This window comes from Hippoglossus stenolepis, chromosome 16 (genome assembly GCF_022539355.2).
Source record: "Hippoglossus stenolepis isolate QCI-W04-F060 chromosome 16, HSTE1.2, whole genome shotgun sequence".
Taxonomy (NCBI): Eukaryota; Metazoa; Chordata; class Actinopteri; order Pleuronectiformes; family Pleuronectidae; genus Hippoglossus; species Hippoglossus stenolepis.
The window spans coordinates 11409314-11429367 of NC_061498.1; the positions used below are offsets into that span (position 1 = coordinate 11409314).

Below are 20054 nucleotides of genomic sequence, written 5' to 3' on the forward strand. Positions count from 1 at the left end.
GCCTTTCACAGACATGTCATTACATTACATTTATATTCGCAAATATGCACAGATGTGAAAACGTTTATTTTACAGAATAGACAACGCAGAAAAGAGATGAGCATTTTTGTTAATATTTTATGCAAGAATGATCATTTCTCACTTTAAGTTCTATAAATTTGGTTGCAGTTGGGTTTTCTCTTATAATGTATGGTTACATTGTGAAATATCAAGCCTCAATCTCATGTCTTAACATCTTACTAATCATTGCCATTTTTTAATTAGTTTAATATGTATATAATGGCATCAGAAATTCAAGATAATAAATATTTATTTGAAAAGTTTTTTTTAAATATCAATTCCATTAATACGTTTAAGGTTCTGGTGACAAAGTCATTGTGGTTTTAGTTGTTTTACGAAACACAGTTTAATGTAATTTGAATTTTGGTGAATCGTTTGGAGCTTTTTAAACCTTTATACATAACAGTCATTTGTTGAACATGCAACAGTCGATTCCAACTTGTTGAGATGAAATTAATTGGGGAAAGACAGCTGGATGCTGTCTCTGTGTGTGTGTGCATGTGTGTGTGTGTGTGTAGACAGGCATCTCATTGAGATACAGAAGCAAACAGGGATAATGAGCAACTGAGAGTCGAATCATCTACAGTGCATACATCACAGATCCCCTGGGGAAGAGCAGGGAGTCCTTGGGAAACAGATGTTTTCTACAGCTGTTTCTGCAAAAAACTAAAGTTTCTTGGGTATAAGTTTTAATTTCCAACAAATTCTGTTAATGATAGCTAAGAATATAACCATTATCCAGTAAATCATACAAACATTAATCTGGTCCTGTGTGTTCTGACTTTGTGGATTAACTTGTCTAGATCAACATATTTTGAAATATGCTCCACACTTTCAAAATGAGAAACAAACATTAAACCTTGAAAGGTATTTTTTATTCAACTTACCTTACGATCCTTGAATGTGTCCTTTATGGGAAACGTGCTGTGATTCATGTAGCACTGATCCGTGAAAGACGCCAGATCAGCAGCACAGAGGAGAAACTGGGGTTTTCCATGTGCTTCAGATCACTTCTGTGGAAATCCAAGACTCTCAGTACAATCTTCAGCACCATGTTGTTTCCAGAACTGCTCCAAACAAGAGTTACAAAATCCTTTGAGGTACAAAAGTAGTTTAGAAAAGCAAACGGGCTACTGATGCAGCACAGGACCTCTTGACTAATAGGGTCTCGACCAGGGAGTAAGACCTATATTAACCATGTACAGTATGTGCCATGGGTGTTCAGCAACATATGGGCCAGCAGCCGATGAGTGATGACAAGAGACCAGGCTCCTCTAGTTTCACCACAGCTCAGCTCATTTTCAGACCAAGGTTTTCAACTGGAGAGGAGAAGTAAAACTTTACCGAAAAGTAAATCACATAGGCCAGATATGGAAGAGAGATATATAGTAGCTATATCGTATAATGAGCTACTTTACTATGCAGCAGTGAGCTCGACAATATTAATTCACATTGAGGCATTTAATCTGTATTTGAAATTATTTTTCTGACGTGTTTGCATATTAAGTTCAGTTTCCAAAGCTTTGACTTCAACTTCTTTCATTTCCAATTATGTAAAAACAATGATTCAGAAACACTGTTGCATTTGATTTTTATATATTTTTATAATCAGTATAGTTACAATTTTACATTTACTGCAGTGACTTTTTTTTTTAATGACTAGGAAACATTTAAACAGGTGAAAGATTATATTTCTTTACAATTAAATATGTACAAGCAAACTTTTTAAAGTCTGCTGCTTGAATACAACCATTCATTCGCTTCAATAAAGTCTAGTGTTTAACATTGAATCACAGCACAAACCCAAACAAAATGATCAAAATGCATTAACACATTTAAACGCAAAGTAAGACTGACTAAATTTCAAGCCTGGTGTACAATAAGCAAAATTTCTATAATATAATCAAGTGCAAAATATTGATTAAAACATTTCAAAAGGCTTCAGGTTCTAACCGAAGAAAAGGAAGCGGTTTCTTCTTTTCCTCCCTCAACCATCATTTCTAAATACACAGGTTTTGTGTAATACATGGACATGGAAAAGGAAGTATGATTTCAAACATGTGGTCCACTTTAATAATTTCCACACAAGAATGACAGAAGTGCGATTTTTGTTTTTAAAAAGGAGTGCAAGACAAACAGACACTGCACAAACAAGAGACAGATACAAATCCGCTGAAGATTATATAAGAACGCAGGTGAAATAAAAGCTTCGGAGGTGTGTCAAGTCAAGATCAACTGCAATAACAAAGAAATGACCAAGAGGTGGAACAGTACGGGTCTATCCAGAGTTTATACCAGCATCAGTCACCCACAGCTTCCAGAGTTCACCTCGGTTGAGCTGTGTGCAGACGTCTTTCCTGGCTGTCATGAGATTAAGGCAACAAAGAGTTCACGCTCTATTTGTACTGCTCAGAAGGAAACACCGTGTAAATACTGTGGTTCACGTGGAGAGCAAATGAAAACAAGTGTAATATTTAACACTAACATGCATGAAAGTTTCACTTGAAATACTGTGAACATTTCATTTTTGCTGGGGAAAAAAATCCTTGGCAGCTGACGGAGCAGGATTATAACTCGGGATATGACCACATCCTCCCCACCACCGGTTGTGATGTAAGCGATTTTATGTACATTCTTTGAGTCTTCACATTAAGTACAATCTGACGAGTATTAAATCTGTTTCCTGTTTTAAATGTATCTTACTTATGTTACATAATCTTTCCCTCTTTATTAGCAAAGAAATGTTCAAACATAAGAGATGTTTATTGAAAATTTATTGTATATCCAGTGCTTCTCTGATAAGACAGTTTTTAAATTGTACTCACTTAATACTTTTTGGCTTCATTAGCATCTTTCAGTACAACTAGATATATGTCCTGACATAATTTCCTTCACCCTTCTCTTACTGTTCTCAATGACCTGAGGCACAATGACACAATGGCACAATGACTTCACATCAGCTTCCTGTCAGGGTGGTCCGAGGCACGTCCAGAGCGCTGGTGTCGCACCTCCAGATGTTTGCTCTGGACGCGGTCGAAATGCTGGAGCAGCTCGTTGTAATCCATCTGAGCGTGTGAGGCACGTTTGGATGCCGTTTGCTGTTTAGAGTCCATGTACCTGGACTCGTCCACAGTCCTCATGAGCTCTGGGTTAGGGACGCAGCGCAAGCGGTGGGAGAGCAGCTGGAAGGCCTGGCTCTGTGGCAGCAGCATCAGCAGACCATACAGCGCCTTGATCAGATAAGGGTTGTTCTCCACGTCCAGCAGCTGCAGGCGCAGGTAGGTGAAAATGGGGCTTTCTATGAGCTGTACAAGTTTGTCCACCTCCATCAGGAAGTCTACCGTCACTTCTAGATCTCCAAACTTCTGGATGAGATCGTAGGCGTGTTTGTAGTTCTGTGTGAGAAAGCAGAGCGACACAGTGGCCACGGGGTTGTGGCACCAGGAACGATAGAGGCAGCAAAACAGAGCGCAGCTCTCCTGAGTGCGCAGGTCTTTCAGCTGGTTGCGTAACTGGAAGAGCTCGGCAGAGGTGAGCAGGATGGTGTTGAGCGTCTGAACCATAGTGGAGGCAAATTTGAGGTCCTCCTCCTTCAACAAGATGTCAGCCATGGAGTGGAAGATGTTCTCTGCATGAAGCAGCAAACACAGCTGCCTGATGATGAAAGCTCCTCTGTTCTCCAGAAGCTTCCTCTCTTGACTCAAGCGTTTCAGCAGGTTGATCATGAACTTGTAAAAATAGGAGTTCATACTGGGAGTGGAGGGGGAGGAGTCCACTGCTTTGGAACCCGTGCTGTGCTGCTGTACAGCTTTGGCTCCGTCTGGGACCTTGAGCACCAGTTTGCTGTCGGTGCCGTCGCAGACGCCTGCTTGGTCCATTTGGCCGGCAGGAGATGATGCAATCTCAGCTAACACCTCCAGATCTTTCAGGATCACCTCATCAGACTCATCAGACAGTGTTTTCAGCAGCATGGGAAACAAGCTGTCTGTGTGGCGGAACATTTTGCGCGGTGTCTTGATGTAGAGGTGGTAGAGCCATTTGAGCACGGCGATACGGGTCATCATGCCAGTGGAGGAGTCGTGGAGGTGACGGTCCAACACCTGAACAATTCCATCCAGGTCCAGTGTCACCTGAGGCCGTTCGGCATTCGCTGGAGCAAAGAAGCTGATATTACTGAAACCAACAGATTCTTGCGACGCATTCAGCATATCATTGCTGTCTGCCTCCATCTTTGGCTGTCCGTCTTCCCTGGCCGGCGACTCCGTGCTTCCACTTTTCTCCTCCTCCTCATCCTCGTCATCCTCAGCAGTCACCAGCTTCATCAGACTGTGGTTACAGGCGCTGGCCGCTTCTTTGGTGTTCTTCTTTCTGTCGTCGTAGGACAGGCACGGCAGCACTGCAGTTAGGATGCCAGAGGTGTAGGGGAGCACCACTCTGCCCGCGAGCTGGATAAACTCTCTCATCCAGGTCATAGCCGTGAGCTGGATCAGGTCGTTTGAGAGTTTGGTCTCATCAGCGACCTGGCAGTGGATCACCAAGATGTTGGCCATCTCTGCAAATTTCACGCTGGATGGAGTCTTTTTGATCTCCTTCAGAAACTCCCCCAGCACCACCTCACACGTCCTGCGGATCTCCTTGCTGTTGTCTCCCAGGATCTGGAAGAGCCCGTCCAGGATTTCGGGGAGGTAGTCCAACAGGTTGATATCTGGCACGGTCTCCAGGACGTGGATCCAGGAGATGATGAACTGCCTGGCGTACTGGTTATTGGAGTAGATCCTCTCCCTCAGCAGCGGGACGAACGCCACCAGGTCGAACTTGTTGCTCTCCGTCACTATGTCCTTCAGCAGTCTGTCCAGGAGCTCTGATCCGCTTTTCACATTGGGATCCGGATCTGCTGCCAGCTTGCTGAGGCCATCGAAGAGCAGGTTGAAGTGGGGCAGCACGGCCCCCCTGGCCACTTTGACTATGTTATAGAGGGCCTCGCATGCATAGTAGCGCAGGCGGCTGTCTGAGTCATTGAAACACGTGAGCACGGGCTCGATGAGCTCCTTCAGATACAGACCCGAGTCCTTACCGAGGGCGATGGAGCAGGCGGCCAGTCCGATCAGACCCCCCTTGCGGCTGTGGGGGTGCTGGGAGAGGGCAAACTCCGACGCCAGGATCTGGATGACATGTCGGATCTGTGTGGAGTTGTTCTGAGCCACGAACTCCCGGACCAGCTTCTCGATCTCCAAAGCGGCGACTTTCCTCTTCTCGTACAGTTTGTCGTTCAGAGCCCGCACGATGTTGGGCGTCAGCGGAGCGAAGTCCTTCTCCGGGTTCATGATGGCGGCGGCGGCGGTCACAAATGTAAACCTGCTATGAAGCGAGACGGAGCTGTTGACATTTACTGAACATCTAACGGAGAGGAGACATCCGTTTCAATGGCCAAACCAGGAAGTTTTGTAATACGACGCAGCTGACCGGTGGCATCCGCCGGAAGTCCTTCCGGTTGCTACGTGTATTTGTGTCCCTCTTCGCGGAGAACCATTAGCTCCACCTAGCTTAAGTGGCAACAGCTATTGCGCGTTTTCATTTTTATGCCAACCAGCTTTTTTTTTTATCATAATACAATTTAATCCTACGTGTTTCTCCGGCTGGCGAGGAGGCTCGTCGCAGCTATGGCGAGCCGCCTCCCTCTGCACTCTCAGCTCTGCTCCATCATGGAGACGATGGCCAGGTCTGCCCTGGGTCAGATCAGCAAGCTGGTGGACGAGGACTCGGCCGAGCTGCAGCTCGAGGTGTCCCGGCTCCTGTTCGCCAATTCCGCGCTGGCGGAGAAAGTAAATCGGCTGGAGAGCGACCTGAGCACCGTGAGAAGCGACGCCCCCAACTCGTGTAAAGGTTCCCGCACCGTGGGTGTTCAGACCGTCCGCCACAGTGGTGGAGAGCCTCAGGGTAACTGTCGTCTTCCACTAGCTCAGGTTGGGTCCTTGTACCTTGCCACAAAGTGATCCTCCTGCAGGAAGTGGTCGATATTTAGTTGAAAAGTGACTTATAAGAGTTGTGTTGCACTTTGAGTACATTTAAACTTTAGGGGATGGAGTGAAATAATGCAGAATCATATGGATACTTGCTTTATAATCAATAAATGTGTATAACCAATCTGCAAATCATTCTAATTACATGTTTTCAAATTTGATATTAGCTACCAAACTTATATATACACACCAAAAACAACTGAACTTACTGATAATCAAGTCTTCTTAATGTCCTGACTTATAAGCTGCAGACTTCTATAATAATAATAAACTTTATTTGTATAGCACTTTTTTAAAAACAGAGTTAACAAATTGCTTTGACAGCAAAACAAGAAAGTAAATGTAAGAGAAATAACAATTTCCAGGATGCAATGTGACAAGGAGGCCAGACTACCACGTTTAGGTGGTCAGAAACAATGTAGCGTAAATAAATATAGAGCTATGTCACATGAAAACAGTATTGTGACATAAAAATAAATGAACAAGTCAAATAAAAGGTGAAAGGAAAATGATTTAAAAATGCACAGAAAACTAATAAACGGGGCAATAAAGCTTTAAGATCAGCTGCTGATGGACGAACACTTTTTGTCACCTGTTTTGCTTCGATGTGAACTGGTGTGTCTTCTCTGTTTAAACTTCTCAGAGTCTGGGTGCCCCACCATAGAAGCGATCTTTGGGAAAGACTGGTGCATGAGTCTGTGGAAAGACAGAGACCCGTATCATCCGGACACAGTCACAGACTCACCAACATGTGATAAGGTATGAGTATGAGTAATAAACAACTGTGTTCAAGATATGCAGGCTTTAGTAGTCTACTGTTAAACCTACAATACATCAACAACATCCAAGGTTTTCCTATGGGAAGTCCATGTATAGATATAACACTATATCGATGCCAGCATGGTTGATGCTTGTTATTTTATATTATACTAGTAATATACATTTGCCAGCTAAAAGCAGCACACTTATTAATAACAATGGGGGATTGTTACGCATCTAAACACAACACAAACGTCACACTGAGTGCTGCACCTTTAGCTACATCCTCAAACTTATTTGACTTATATTTAACTTGTAAAATTACAGAGGGCTTATCATCAGATTTTAAAAGTTGGGACCAGAGGAGTTTATTTTTTTATCCTCTTAAAGGTTCAGTGTGTACGATTTAGGTGAAAGGATTTTATTGGCAGTAATTGAATATAAAATAATCCTAGTGATGTTTTTCACTAGTGTGTTTCATCTAAACTGTACAAATTGTTGTTTTCTTGACCCTAGAATGGGCCTTTTATATGTAAATACTTTATATTTACATAGGTAGCAGATCCTCCACGGAGTCCACCATGTTCTTTACAGTAGCCCAAACTGGACACACTTAACACCTTTTGAGTTTTTATGGCAACTGAGGGTTACCACAGGTTCTCTTTCATGTATGGAAGGGGAGAGTGAGGTGAGGGGTGTTCCGCTGCAACATGACACTTCACCACTAGATGTCACTAGATTCTACACACTGAACCTTTCATTATTGACTTAACCTGATTAATCATTTCAACTCTCATCACAGAAAATGTTGGCGTATTAAACTACAGTTCAACAGCTGGACTTTTTCTATATTGACAGTCTGTGGCAACGATATCTGGCCAAATTACAAAAAGTGAGGATTCTGTGGAGGGTGCTGTCAGCAGCTGCCAGCAGGAAACGCTGAGTACAGAGGGTAAGACTGTACAGTGTTGGCACTAAGGAGCACACACACGATGAGATGATTTGTCAGCGTTTGTTTTTGTGTATTTCTATGCAGCAGGACATGAAGAAAGTACAGCTGTGGAACCAGAGCAGCTGTCATTGGGTTACTCGGCTGATGGTAGCACTTGCACGCTGTCAGTTGATCAGGAAGGAGAACAGGTCGAGTCTGCAGCTGCTATTGAAAAACCATCCATGCAGCTGATTTCCATCAACGACACAGAGGAAGCCTTCAGCACTTTTATCATTCCAATCGAAGATGACGACGACTGCAACGACGACGACAACTGCGACGACGACGACTGCGACGACGACGACGACGACGTACAGTTTGTTCAAGAAAGTCAGCAGGAGCCTCCTATGAACGCTGCTGCGAGTGGGCCCAGCAACAACAAGCTGCAGATATTACCAACTGACAACACTGAAAACAGCACGGCTGTGGAAAAAGGTTCACAAGAAAACCTTACTATGCCTAATGTAGCAACTGTCGGAGCTCCAAAAAAACAAAAATTCACATGCACAATATGCAGCAGGACATTTTACCACAAGGGCACTCTGACGTGCCACATGAAATCACACAAGTCCAACTTCTGTAGCATTTGTAAGCAGCATTTCCATCACAAGACCAAGTACAAGTCGCACACCTGCGTGCCTCCACTTCCTTCTAAGACGGTCAGCAAGTCTTGCCAGTTGTGCGGGAAGAGCTTTGCAAACCCATCGGCTCTGAGGATTCACTATGTGGTCCACACAGGGGAGAAACCCCACAAGTGCAGCTTATGTGGAAAGAGGTTCACCCAGAAAGGCAATCTAAAATGTCACTTACGCATCCACACTGGAGAGAAACGGTTCCGCTGCGGTAAATGTGGAAAGACATTCACGCAAAAGGTGAACCTCAACCAACATATGATGGCACACAAAAATCCTGATGTCGGGGGAGACAAGCCTGTAGCTTGAGGACATCTTTAGAACTTGGCTGAAACCTGTCAGTGACTGATTGTACTTTTATTTATTTAAATGCAGAATAGTACTGCTCACATTGACGTTAGGGTAGTTAATGTTATTTTTAGTAGCAGGAGTATGAAGCAAATGTTCTGTTTCATACTCACTTTTATTTACCCTTTTTCGAAGTTCAGCATCTTAGTTGTTGTTACTTTCTTTAGAATAAAGAACAGTCACATTTGTTCACTTTGAGATTCAAATGTTTATTGATAGAACTCTTTTTTTTAAAGTATTTTTGCCTTGAATATAATCTTCCACTTTGGCAGTTTGGAGGGCTTTGAAAGGGGCATGCAGGTGTGAGTGAAATAAAAAAAGACATCCCTCTTGGGTTCAGAGAATCCATTTAGTGTGTCAGCGTGGTGTGTTCCAAGGGAATCGTATCCGGAGTCATACCCAAAATCAACTAATTGCTCTGTCGGGAGGATGACAGCTCTGATGAGGATCTTTCAATGGAAAGTACAGAATAAAATATAATTTCTTGGTTAACATTTAAGAGACTGAACATTGACAACACTTGTCTCTCCGCCATAAAAACACATTTCAGAACAGTAACACCTCTCAGACCTGAACAATGAATACAAATCTTAAAAATATGTTGCCAACACAGAACATTTCATGTCATAAACAGTCATGTTATTCAAAGCAATCGGCTTATCGACTCTCTCCACTGATAAATGCCAATAAATGAAGCGTGGCATGTGGTGAATACAAAGCAGAGTTGAGGCATGGGCAATGAAGCAAACTGAGGAAGTTGTTTTACTCCAACCTTGTTGTGAAGAGGTAGTTTTAAAGGTTTATGCTACATGTGTGCAAACTGAGCACTTGTCCAAAGCTATTTTGGCATCAACACAGGCCTTTTGTGGTCTGATGGACAGTATAACACTGAGGTATATATGTATATGTAACACATTTCGCCAGTCATAAGACAACATGCATGGGCAAAATGGGAAATATTTTTGGATCAGAAAAATGTGTCTCATCTAAGCTGATAATAAGCGTATTGTGAAATTGACTTTAAAACGATTTGATGAGGGGATCGTACAAATTGACAACGACCCCCCCAGACCAAGAATCCCACCAAATCAAATGATACACTAAAAGGGATAAATATTATCTATACCCTCATTTTGCTGCTGCAGCATTTCCTATGTAAGTAGAACTAAAAACACCAAACAAGCTACAATTTACAGCAGCACTTTGATTTAAAATGGGGTATTTGAAATCTCCCTATATACATACTGGCACATGCTGAACCACTGTGAGCACAACCGAAAGCACCGCTCATCACAGTTAGACATCTTACCAAAACAACCACGTGGTTGTTTGACAGGTCAAGTGAAACACTGGTGGTGATTTAAGCCATACTTGTATGCGTAACACTTTCCACAATCCACACAACTGTAAGGCTTTTCACCGGTGTGTGTCCGAAGATGTATGTTCAGAGAGCTTTTCTGGGAAAAGCTCTTGCCACAGTTTGGGCAGCTGTACGGCTTCTCCCCCGAGTGCACACGCTGGTGCAGTTTCAGGTACGTTTTCTGAGCGAATCGCTTCCCGCACACGGAGCAGCTGAACGGCTTCTCACCGGAGTGGCGCCTGATGTGGACTTTTAAACTGCTTAAATAGTTGAACAGTTTCCCACAGAATAAGCACTCGAACCGTTTTGTTGGCTTTAATTGTTTCGGCTGAATCATGAGTTCTTTCGTTGTGTTCATGTGGATATCGTTGGTATAGTCAGAGTATTCGGCGGGGGCTGAAGGAGGATTTGTGTTGTCGGCCAGAGTGCTCATTGTCGCGTCATCTATTAACTTGTCCATGATTGTCGGATGCGTGCGTTGTAGTGTTTGACTGTCGGCCGTCATCGGAAAGTTGTTTAATTCCCCCGGGTGAAGCTCCAGCTCATCGACAGACCTATGAAGCATGGTGTCCTCCTCAAACATCCCGACAACTGTAAAATGAGATTAAATGTGGTTACATCACAGCAACTTCAGGGATTACAATTATTTGTTTTGTCCTTTTATTATCTTACTTTTTCTGCTATCTGTGAAAGTCATCTGCTGACCAATGGGATGATCATCGTATATCTCCTCCTTGACGAAGATGGTATCAGGCTCTCTCTCCGTCAGGTCTATTGCCTGCCAGTGAGACAGGTGACAAACAGCTTTGTAAATAAAAGTAACTCGATCATTTCAGTTCACTAAGAAAGAATAGATCATTAAAAATTGAAAACCTCTTGCTAAATGATTTACTAACCGGTACTCCCATGCTTGTCATAGCAGGAGGTTCCATTGTTTCTTTTCTGTGAGAGGGGAGTTTCTCTTCTCTCCAAAAGTCCATACACCAGTCCTTCCCAAAAACTCCATCGATGGCCGGAGCAGGTTGCTGATGTTCTGGAGGACGAAGCAGATATGAAGTTCAGATCTCCAACAGATGGTAATCACAGTGGAAATACACGTTTTTACACCTTCAGAGAAGTCTTTTTCATTGAGACTGAATTTGAAGGGCTACGAATGAAGATCAACACTTCGGCCAAAACAGCGCTACAATAAATTCTACATTCAGGTTGGTTGACGTTGTTTTAGAGAGGTGGCGATTCGACTCCATGGTCAGTTTGCAGTGCTACTGAACTACATTGCATTTTAAGGGCTATCGTCCAACTCCTTCATATCAATGTGGACGAGATGACAGCTTTCAAAAAAAGTGAAGCCATAGCACCTCGATCTCCACCTGGTGGCTGGATGCAGAATTGGTCATGAATCCCGCCTCCTCCATGTTAGTGGACGAAACACAGACCAAACTAAAAAGTCAAAGTACACGTTAAATAATTGTTTCTCAAAGATGCTTTCTGTCATTTTGAGCAGTTCTGCTCACGGTATTCTATATTCAAGTTTGTATTTCATGTGAGTTTTGGTGTTAATAATCACTTTGATGTAGTCAACATGGGGGGGGGGTGAAATGTCATGATTGACAGCTCAGACTGACTGTTGATTGGTCACTACCACAGCTCGATCCCCCCCCCCCCACTCACTTGTTCCCACACTCTTAATTTTAGCTGCATTTGTGGATAGTGGGAGGAAGGGGAGGCGCGTCGTCCATCTTTATATACATGTCTATACATATCTATGGTGCAAGCTCACACCACACCTGTCCTCAGTCAACTTATTATTTTTAAAATAAACTAGTTAAAAAAAAAGTTAAGCTAGTTAAGTTAAATCCAGACACATCAGCAACCTTTAAATGATTGTCCCTACATGGATCATATCTGTTTAACTGATGTCACACCATCTTCCTGTGGTCCACCCACGCCCCCCTGCAGTGGTTCACAGCGAGCCCCCCCCCCCATGTTGAGAACACAAACAGCTTCACAAACATCCTCCAGAAAACCATGAAACAATCAAAACTTAACATCAGGGCTGTTGCATCAGACTCCATTAGCTTTAGCCTGCTGTACTTCATATAACACCAGCGGGGTGTAGCAGCTAGCTAGCCTGTCAAATATAAACTGTCGGCTGACACCTCCACCTCTGGAGCGAGCCTGAGGACCCACTGTGTCCGGGTCTGTGACCGTCCTGACCTGCGGGGAGCCGGCGGCTGACGCTGTTGACATGGGCGGGGAAGGTCGGCGCCTCCCTCGCGGCTCTCAGCTGGACCTCCAGCGAGTAGCACCGCTTCTTCAGCGCCTCGTTCTCCGTCTTGTGCAGCGATATCTCGGCGTGAAGGACGGAGGAGCACTCGTCCGCCAGGCTGCTGATCTCCACCAGAGCCGCCTTGGTCACTTTGTCCAGGATGACGGCGAGCTGCGTCCGAAAGCTCCGGTTCGTGGTGTCGCACATCATCTCGACGGGGAAACGGAATATTTCGAAACTGCTGTTATTTGGGGAGAAAAATGTCCCAGCGCAGCGACGCTGATCCCTGGTCCAATATGTTATAGCTGGACCGCGATGGATTGTGGGAAATTTGTACATTGCGTTGCGATATTAACGAGGAGCACTTGAAGGCAGCACAGCGTATAGGGAGGGCAGGACAGTTTTATTTATGAAACACGTTTCATACAATTAGAGGTAAATTCATATAGAATAAGACAGAGACAAAACTATTTGAAGAGCAGAAATATTTCAAGCAAAATATAAGATTAAAAACAGTAGAATAAAAGAGGTAAAAGATTAAAAGAGGTACAAATTTAAGATAAATCTGATTGAATTTTATTTTTATAAGTATAAGTAAGAGACATGGTAAAACTTCAACAGCCCTGTAGAGGTGGGAGAAGTAGAAACCGTTACACAAAGTAGTAATACAACAGTAGTAATGATCAATTAACACTTTCTGTCAAAGTATAATCATATAAGTACAATAATAGTACTTAGATTAAAAGTGCATATTTTTCTAAATGGTCGGTTTCATAATAACATATATTATATTGGAATAAACTTATTGCTGCATCAGTGTCATTCAAAAAATGTACTCAAAATTGTAATGTTACCTGCAAGTAATTATTAAGTGTATAGGATATGATTCTATTAAAATAAATCAATACATTTTGAGCAGTAATAAACCAACAACACAGTCTGAGTAATCAGAGGTGTGTGGGACCACACAATCTGTTGATATACCAGTAAAACCCAAGGCAAGGAAGGCCAGTATAGCTTGAGCAGCACCTTCCTCCATTGTTTCACAGCAGTTGATACGGAAGGAGCACATTTTATTGTGAATCAATTTTCTGGCATTTGGAATATTGCAACCTCGACTGTTTTTTACATATTTATTATTGACAGATGAGAGTGATTCACTTATTTGTTTGGTCCTCAGGGTCTGTTCAGAAAAGATATTTTCCTACTGTCAAGTGTGCATTTGTGTAATGTAGCAAAATATCAGGTTTCAATTGAGATATGAAAGGAAAGCGGCAGAAAACTTATACTTACACTTTTTAAAAATCAGGTTCTTCACAAACGTCTGCCACTCAAATCTGGAGCAAAGATAAAACCTTTATTATAAATATGTATTTCAAACAAACAGCTGTGGAAGTTACATTTGACTGTTTTAAGTGGTTCCATTAATTAATGTCGCACTGAATGTTGAAGCAGCAGAATCACAGCCATACATGGTCAAACCAGGATCTAAATGTACCGCAAGGTGTTTTTTCAGATTACAGTTCTTCGTGAAACCCTTGCCACATTTGATACAAACAAAAGGTTTTTCTCCGGTGTGTGTACGCTGATGCATATCAAGAGTGCATTTCTGAATGAAGCCCTTCCCGCAAATTGGACAGCGATACGGCTTCTCCCCAGTGTGTGTGCGCTGGTGTGTGTACAGATGTCCTTTCTGTGCGTATCTCTTTCCACACAGCGTGCACCTGAAGGGTTTCTCTCCTGTGTGACTCCTCTGGTGGATTTCCAGCTGACTAAAGCACCTGAAGCTCTTGCCGCACTGCAGGCAGGCGAACCTCTTTGCACCAGAGTTCCTCAAAGTGTGAATCTTCATATTTCTGAGCACGCTTAAGCTTTGGGAGGCAACGTTTTGAGCGATGCTTTTCCCGGCCTCTAGATTTGATGTGTTTGCAGGGGCGAGCTGTTGATTCCACTGTGTAACCCTCCTCCCTGGTCCAGCGAGGGGCGACTGGGTGTTCATGGTCACAAAGCTTTCAGGGAACACGGGCTGCTGACGCTCTGCGATCGGTTTGTGGCGCTTCATCACATCCGAGCTCCTCTGAGCGTCCGTGACTGCTTTCCTTCCTGTTGACACGAATATGTTGAAATTAGTAATATGACCAACTCAAACCTGAATTCACAAGTTATTCTTCATCATACAAGTGTTGACCCCTTATAACATTGTTTTGGGAAATAAAACATCATCGGTAATGATCACACTATAATTTTATCAATAGCAATATAACATAGGTTTAATGTATATTAATATAATGATTATGCATTGTGCCAGCACAGTAAGAAGATATACCACATAACTGATCTTCCTCAGATTTGTGAAATGTTTTGCTGTTTCTCAAGTTTTAATCATTCTCAGTTTAAAACCACAAATGTCACTCAGGAGTAAAAATCAGTATTTACACTGAAAGAAATTATAATATGACATTAATCGTGATAATTATCAGTAACTTGTACATTTAAAACTCACTGGTTTCACTTGTCCTGTCTTGCTGAGTGTCCCTGGTCTCCACCTCTGACGGCTCCTCCTTCACCACGATGAGATCAGGCTGCTCTTTCTGTGGAAGCTATTGAGAAAACATTGTACAAAATTGCACCTGTTATAAATGAAGGACTGTATTTAATATAATGTCATTACACTATATGATGAGTTACTTCAGCTGCAGCCTGCTCCTCCTCAACGTGATGCAAACTGCTGATCTCAGTGGAGGAACTTATGCTTTCCCATGGGATCTCACTAGGAGGGAAATACACCTTTGATTAATACACCAGGCAGGATGGCAGCAAAGGACATCGTGGCAAATCTCTACCACCACACAGGGGTTTACCTCTTCATGGCAGGTCTCGTCCTGTCCGGCTCCAGTGCTCTGTTGGCTGGAGCATCCCTCACCACCGTGCACGCTGCTGCCGCCGCCTCCTGCCTGCCCCCCTGTGCGATATAGAGCAGTTTCTCCATCAGCTGCAGTTTCTCGGTGAGGGAGCAGATTTCGTTGCGCCCTCGGGTTATCTCGATTTTCAGCATCTTCGACTCGATCTCCACCAGTTTGCTGATTTCCATTACGGCGGTTTTGGATAACGCGTCCATGATGGAGACGAGCTGCGTCTGGAAGGAGAAGGCGGTCGACATGGTCTTTCTCGAGGTCGATCCTGCGTCGCACGGGACGCGCACGGGACGAGCTGCTTGTCGGTGTTCACTGTTAATATGTAGTTATAATGTCACGCACGAGAGGAGCTGCGTGTGCATGACAGCGAGGTACGCGCGAGGAGTGTGTCAACAAAAACTCAAGTGGACGGTGGACTGACTGGCGCCCTGCTGCCACCTGCCGGATGGGAGGAATCATAGCAACGATTTACGAAACTACAATATTTTGTTTTATCTTAATCTTTTTTTCCTTTATTTATGTATTTATTGATTTGATTATTAGTCTTTGATTTGTAACATATCTCTAAATATACTGAGATATTTTCTAAATTATCTTTTTTTACTTATAAGGAGTGGATAGAGTCGAAATGGGATAAACTAGTTTAGACTCCATTAACCAGAAGGCAGTGCGGTGCTCAAGTAGTGCTCAACATTTATATTATATTATATTATATTATATTATATTATATTATATTATATTATATTATATTATCCGCACTTTTATGTGAATAGATGTTGAATGTATCTTTCAACTTGACTCCAAACAGATTTAAATTACTTTATTTCTTTGTATTATTATTGGTTTTATATACTTTGGACTTTATTGTGGGGTTTTCTGTTTATTTTTGTAAACTTGCTCTGTACTTGTACTTCTATCTGTAATCACAGTCCTGCACAGAAGTATGTTTATCTTAGAAAAGATTGTTGCTTGTAAGATTTGTATTTTGCAATCGAGAAAGAGTTAAACTTAAACATTAGTCTGTGTTGTGTAACATCGCTCCAAATATACATAGATGTTTTATAAATAACCTTTTTTTTGTTACTTATTACTAGTGGATCAAACAGTCTGTGTGGGAGATCCTCGACTGACCAGAATGCAGTGCGGTCTTAACACAGAACCTGATTGGCTGGTGAAAACTCGTTCGAGGAAGTGGTGCGTCGAATTACATTAGCCGACTGAAAATCCTCTTCATGACACTCGGCACCTCAGACTCCAACAAGGTAATGACGCTTATTGTTTTTTAACTGATGAGTTTCTGGTCAAATGTCAGGTTTATTTTTCATGTTAACAAATCAGCTCCTCTTCCCGGATATTGCCCAACAAATGGTCAAAGCAATATCCTGTGGTTCGTAGCTTAATCCCCAGTCTCTTGTCTGCACAGCCTCAGCTACAATAGAGTCAACTTTAGAATAAATGAAATGAATAAGGCTTTAACCTACCAACACACAAGTAGTTTATGTAATGTGTCAGAGGAGAGGTGCAACATGAACACTTGCATAACAGACTGTTGAAACTTCCTGTTGAAATGTGTTGCTCAAACTCATTTGTTCCCCTGTCTTTCTTCTTCTCAGACATTTCCATTCATTCCGTTGTCATGGCTGACAGAAGAGTTGTGGTCTTCCCCTCCTCAGCGGAGCTTGGTCCGGCGCTGGCCCGTCTGGTGACGTCCCGGGCCGAGAAGGCCATCGCCTCTCGTGGCAGGTTCACCCTGGGCCTCTCTGGAGGAAGCCTCGTGTCCATGCTCGGCAAAGAGCTGCTCGCCCTGCCAGAGCTGGACTGCAGCAAGTGGCTGGCTGGTTTCTGTGACGAGCGACTGGTTCCTTTTGATGATCCCGAGAGCACCTACGGGCTGTACAAGGTACCTGTGCAGGAGTGTGTTTGTGTATTTACGTTGTTCTCTCAGAACAGAATATAACTCCTCTTGCTTCTTTTCCAGAGTAAATTGTTTTCCAAGGTGAACATCCCTGACAGCGGGATCCTAACCATCGATCCCTCTCTGCCCGTCAGTCAGTGCGCTGAGGATTATACCCGCAAACTGAAAGAGGTACGCTCATCTCTTACACGCAGAGCAATGTGTTAAAGATGTAGGTTTTTCCAAGCATCACAGACTTGGAGAACTTGCCAAAGTTATATTTTCTGTGGATTAAGGGTGTCTTATTGTCTTCTGTGTCTCCATGGCTCCCCCCCAAGGCTGACTTGAATAAGATAAGATAAAATAAGATCAGAAATGTCCTCCCTGTGGTACAAAATCCCAACCGAAAACAATAAAAATGTTGTCGATTGCCCATCCCCATCTACATAAGAAAGTTTATAAATAGTATGATACAAAAAAACACATTTCAATGTGTTGTTAAAGTGTTTAATGGATTGTGGGACAAAGTAATGTTTGCTGGCCAGTGATGCCTTCAAGTTGTACCACCCTGCTCAGGCAAATGATACAGAGATCTGAGTTCCGCCAGATCAGGGCTCTGTTGGGCCATACCATCTGTTGCAGGGCGGTTGGGGTTATTGTTATGCATTAGAACAAATATGTGGGTGATCAGATGCCTCCCTGATGGTATTGTTAGTTTGAATCATCTGTAGTTGCCCTGTACTGTTTTGTTACATTTCAATGATCAGTTATTGCTACATATTCTCACAGGGATGTTCTTTCAGGCTTTAATATTTAACAGTATTTTTTGCTACTTTCGAACACACAGGCCTTCCCGGATGACGACTTCCCTGTGTTTGACTTGTTACTGCTGGGTATGGGGCCGGACGGACACACCTGTTCTCTCTTCCCAGACCACCCTCTCTTGGAGGTGAGGACTGTACTCCAGTGAATCTGCTTCACATACAGACAATGGATGTTTCTTTATATTCATGCTGTGTATTCGGTGAGAGCCTTGTGTTCTGCACTGTCATGCGTGGTTACATGTCTGTGAGGCTCATCATATATTTGACACTAACGGTATAATCTTGGTTCTCACAATGGCACTTTCTGACGACTGCTCACATTACACATGATGGATGATTGGGTTTGGGTGTACTTCATACTCAGGAAACCAAGAAGATTGTGGCCCCCATCAGCGACTCTCCCAAACCACCACCGCAGCGCATAACTATGACTTTTCCAGTGGTCAACGCTGCCCGCTGTGTGGCTTTTGTGTCAACTGGGGGAAGCAAAGCGCCAATTTTAAAGGTAACACTTAGAGACTTCTATTGAACACACACAACTCAAATTCAGAATCTTAAAGCTGCTATTTCCATGACGAGATAAATCAGCTTGAATCAGGTCCAGACAAAGGCGGCATTAAATATGAGATGGAGATAAAAATACAACAATGCAAGAAAAGCCGCTGAACTGGTTTCTGCAGGTTCTATCACAGGAAACACTAGTTGCAGTTTGAAAGATTGAATGGGACCAGGAGAAAGGAGGAAAAAATGAAGAACAAATATCTTTTCCTTTCCACCAATTCCTACTAAAATTGTAAAATTATTTATGGTTCAGCACTTTTATGACCCTGCAGAAATTTGATTCACACCATTGAATCAACACTGCTGTTGTATTGTAACGCAGTAATTTTCTTCTTACAGGAAGTGCTGGAGGGTAGAGAGGGTCCGGCGTTCCCAGCAGCCCGCGTCGTCCCAACCAACGGCGAGCTGTTCTGGCTTGTTGATGACCCTGCAGCCGCCTCCCTGACCATCCAGGTAGAGAGGCCGGGCTCAGGGGCCAAACTGTAGAGACTTTTCGACCCTGATGCGAAAAAACCTTGAATGAAGAGGCTGGAAAACCGTGCAGAACATTCCTAGTTTCACATGAAAGTTATACTGGTTTACACAGATGAGGGGGTGACATAGGATATGGAGATGAACAAAGTTGCTTGACGCCTGAGTGTATGAGTGAGTTACTTTAAAGTACTCCACAATGTGTTTTGCTAATTGAATGTATTGTAACTAGATGTATAGTTTAGCTGTGCTATACACACAAGGGTGAAGTGGAGCCTTGTAGTGCACATAAACTGAGAGTGAATTTGAGTGTGAAACAAACTTTTGAAATTTGAAATAACATATATGATGTGCTTTTAATCACATCATATATAAGTAAGCAGAGTATTTATCAATGTTGTCAGTCATATTGGGGGGTGGGGGCATTTTGGTCACTGTGAACTTTAAGAAACTGGATATTCAGTTTTTGGGAGCTGACTTTTTGGCTTAGGGGTTAGAGCGGTCGTCCTCTCACCAAGAGGGTCAGCGGCTTGATCCCAGTCTCCTCTATTCTGCAGGCTGAATTGCAGAGTTTGTCCCTCGTCCTCGTAGAGAAAGTGCACATAGATGCAGTGTGTGAATGTGGGTGACTGGGTGAATGGCAAAAAACATACTATAAAGTGGTATATAAATGATATATAAATGTGTGCATCTGCCTTTTATAACATTTATTTTCGCAAAAACCAGTCCATTAACCTGACAAAGGGACTTTATTGGGAAACTGTAAAGAAACAGTTTGTTCTTCTCGTCAGCTCAGAGTTGCATTCACACCACTTAAAACAAATGTAAAAAAAAATCTCATTTAAAACTTTGGTGCATCTTAAAACCACCTGCAACTTGTATTTTTATTCGCAGTCAAAACCAAATAATAAAGTTTTAAACGTTTCCCTTGTGTCTTTTCTTCCCTGTGC

General features: G+C 42.9%; 5 protein-coding genes across 6 annotated transcripts; 2 read left to right on the forward strand and 3 right to left on the reverse strand.

The window, feature by feature from the left end:
- Positions 1–2817: 2817 nt before the first annotated feature.
- vac14 (vac14 homolog (S. cerevisiae)) lies at positions 2818–5520 on the reverse strand. Its single transcript, XM_035179873.2, has one exon. It carries the CDS (start codon positions 5382–5384, stop codon positions 3012–3014), a length of 2373 nt encoding a protein of 790 aa, XP_035035764.1. The 5' UTR covers positions 5385–5520; the 3' UTR covers positions 2818–3011.
- Positions 5521–5558: 38 nt separating this feature from the next.
- LOC118122922 (zinc finger protein 287) lies at positions 5559–9156 on the forward strand. Of its 2 annotated transcripts, none has more exons than XM_035179876.2 (4): positions 5559–5997; positions 6724–6839; positions 7698–7791; positions 7879–9156. In XM_035179876.2, the coding sequence occupies exons 1-4, from the start codon at positions 5721–5723 to the stop codon at positions 8769–8771; spliced, it is 1380 nt and encodes a 459-aa protein (XP_035035767.2). In that variant the 5' UTR covers positions 5559–5720; the 3' UTR covers positions 8772–9156. The 2 variants fall into 2 exon arrangements, with proteins under 2 accessions (XP_035035767.2, XP_035035766.2); XM_035179875.2 differs by having other exon boundaries at positions 5561–5997; positions 7876–9156.
- LOC118122923 (zinc finger protein 182-like) lies at positions 8995–12765 on the reverse strand. The gene is made up of 4 exons (XM_035179877.2): positions 12388–12765; positions 11067–11203; positions 10843–10948; positions 8995–10761 (listed from the first exon to the last, which is right to left on the reverse strand). Exons 1-4 carry the CDS (start codon positions 12647–12649, stop codon positions 10148–10150), a joined length of 1119 nt encoding a protein of 372 aa, XP_035035768.1. The 5' UTR covers positions 12650–12765; the 3' UTR covers positions 8995–10147.
- Positions 12766–13775: 1010 nt separating this feature from the next.
- On the reverse strand, positions 13776–15779 carry LOC118122924 (zinc finger and SCAN domain-containing protein 5C-like). Its single transcript, XM_035179878.2, has 4 exons — positions 15301–15779; positions 15128–15209; positions 14943–15039; positions 13776–14542 (listed from the first exon to the last, which is right to left on the reverse strand). The coding sequence occupies exons 1-4, from the start codon at positions 15597–15599 to the stop codon at positions 13851–13853; spliced, it is 1170 nt and encodes a 389-aa protein (XP_035035769.1). The 5' UTR covers positions 15600–15779; the 3' UTR covers positions 13776–13850.
- A 676-nt stretch (positions 15780–16455) lies between these two features.
- pgls (6-phosphogluconolactonase) lies at positions 16456–20028 on the forward strand. Its single transcript, XM_035179879.1, has 6 exons — positions 16456–16616; positions 16968–17254; positions 17333–17440; positions 18096–18197; positions 18437–18577; positions 18973–20028. The coding sequence occupies exons 2-6, from the start codon at positions 16991–16993 to the stop codon at positions 19117–19119; spliced, it is 762 nt and encodes a 253-aa protein (XP_035035770.1). The 5' UTR covers positions 16456–16616; positions 16968–16990; the 3' UTR covers positions 19120–20028.
- Positions 20029–20054: the final 26 nt, after the last annotated feature.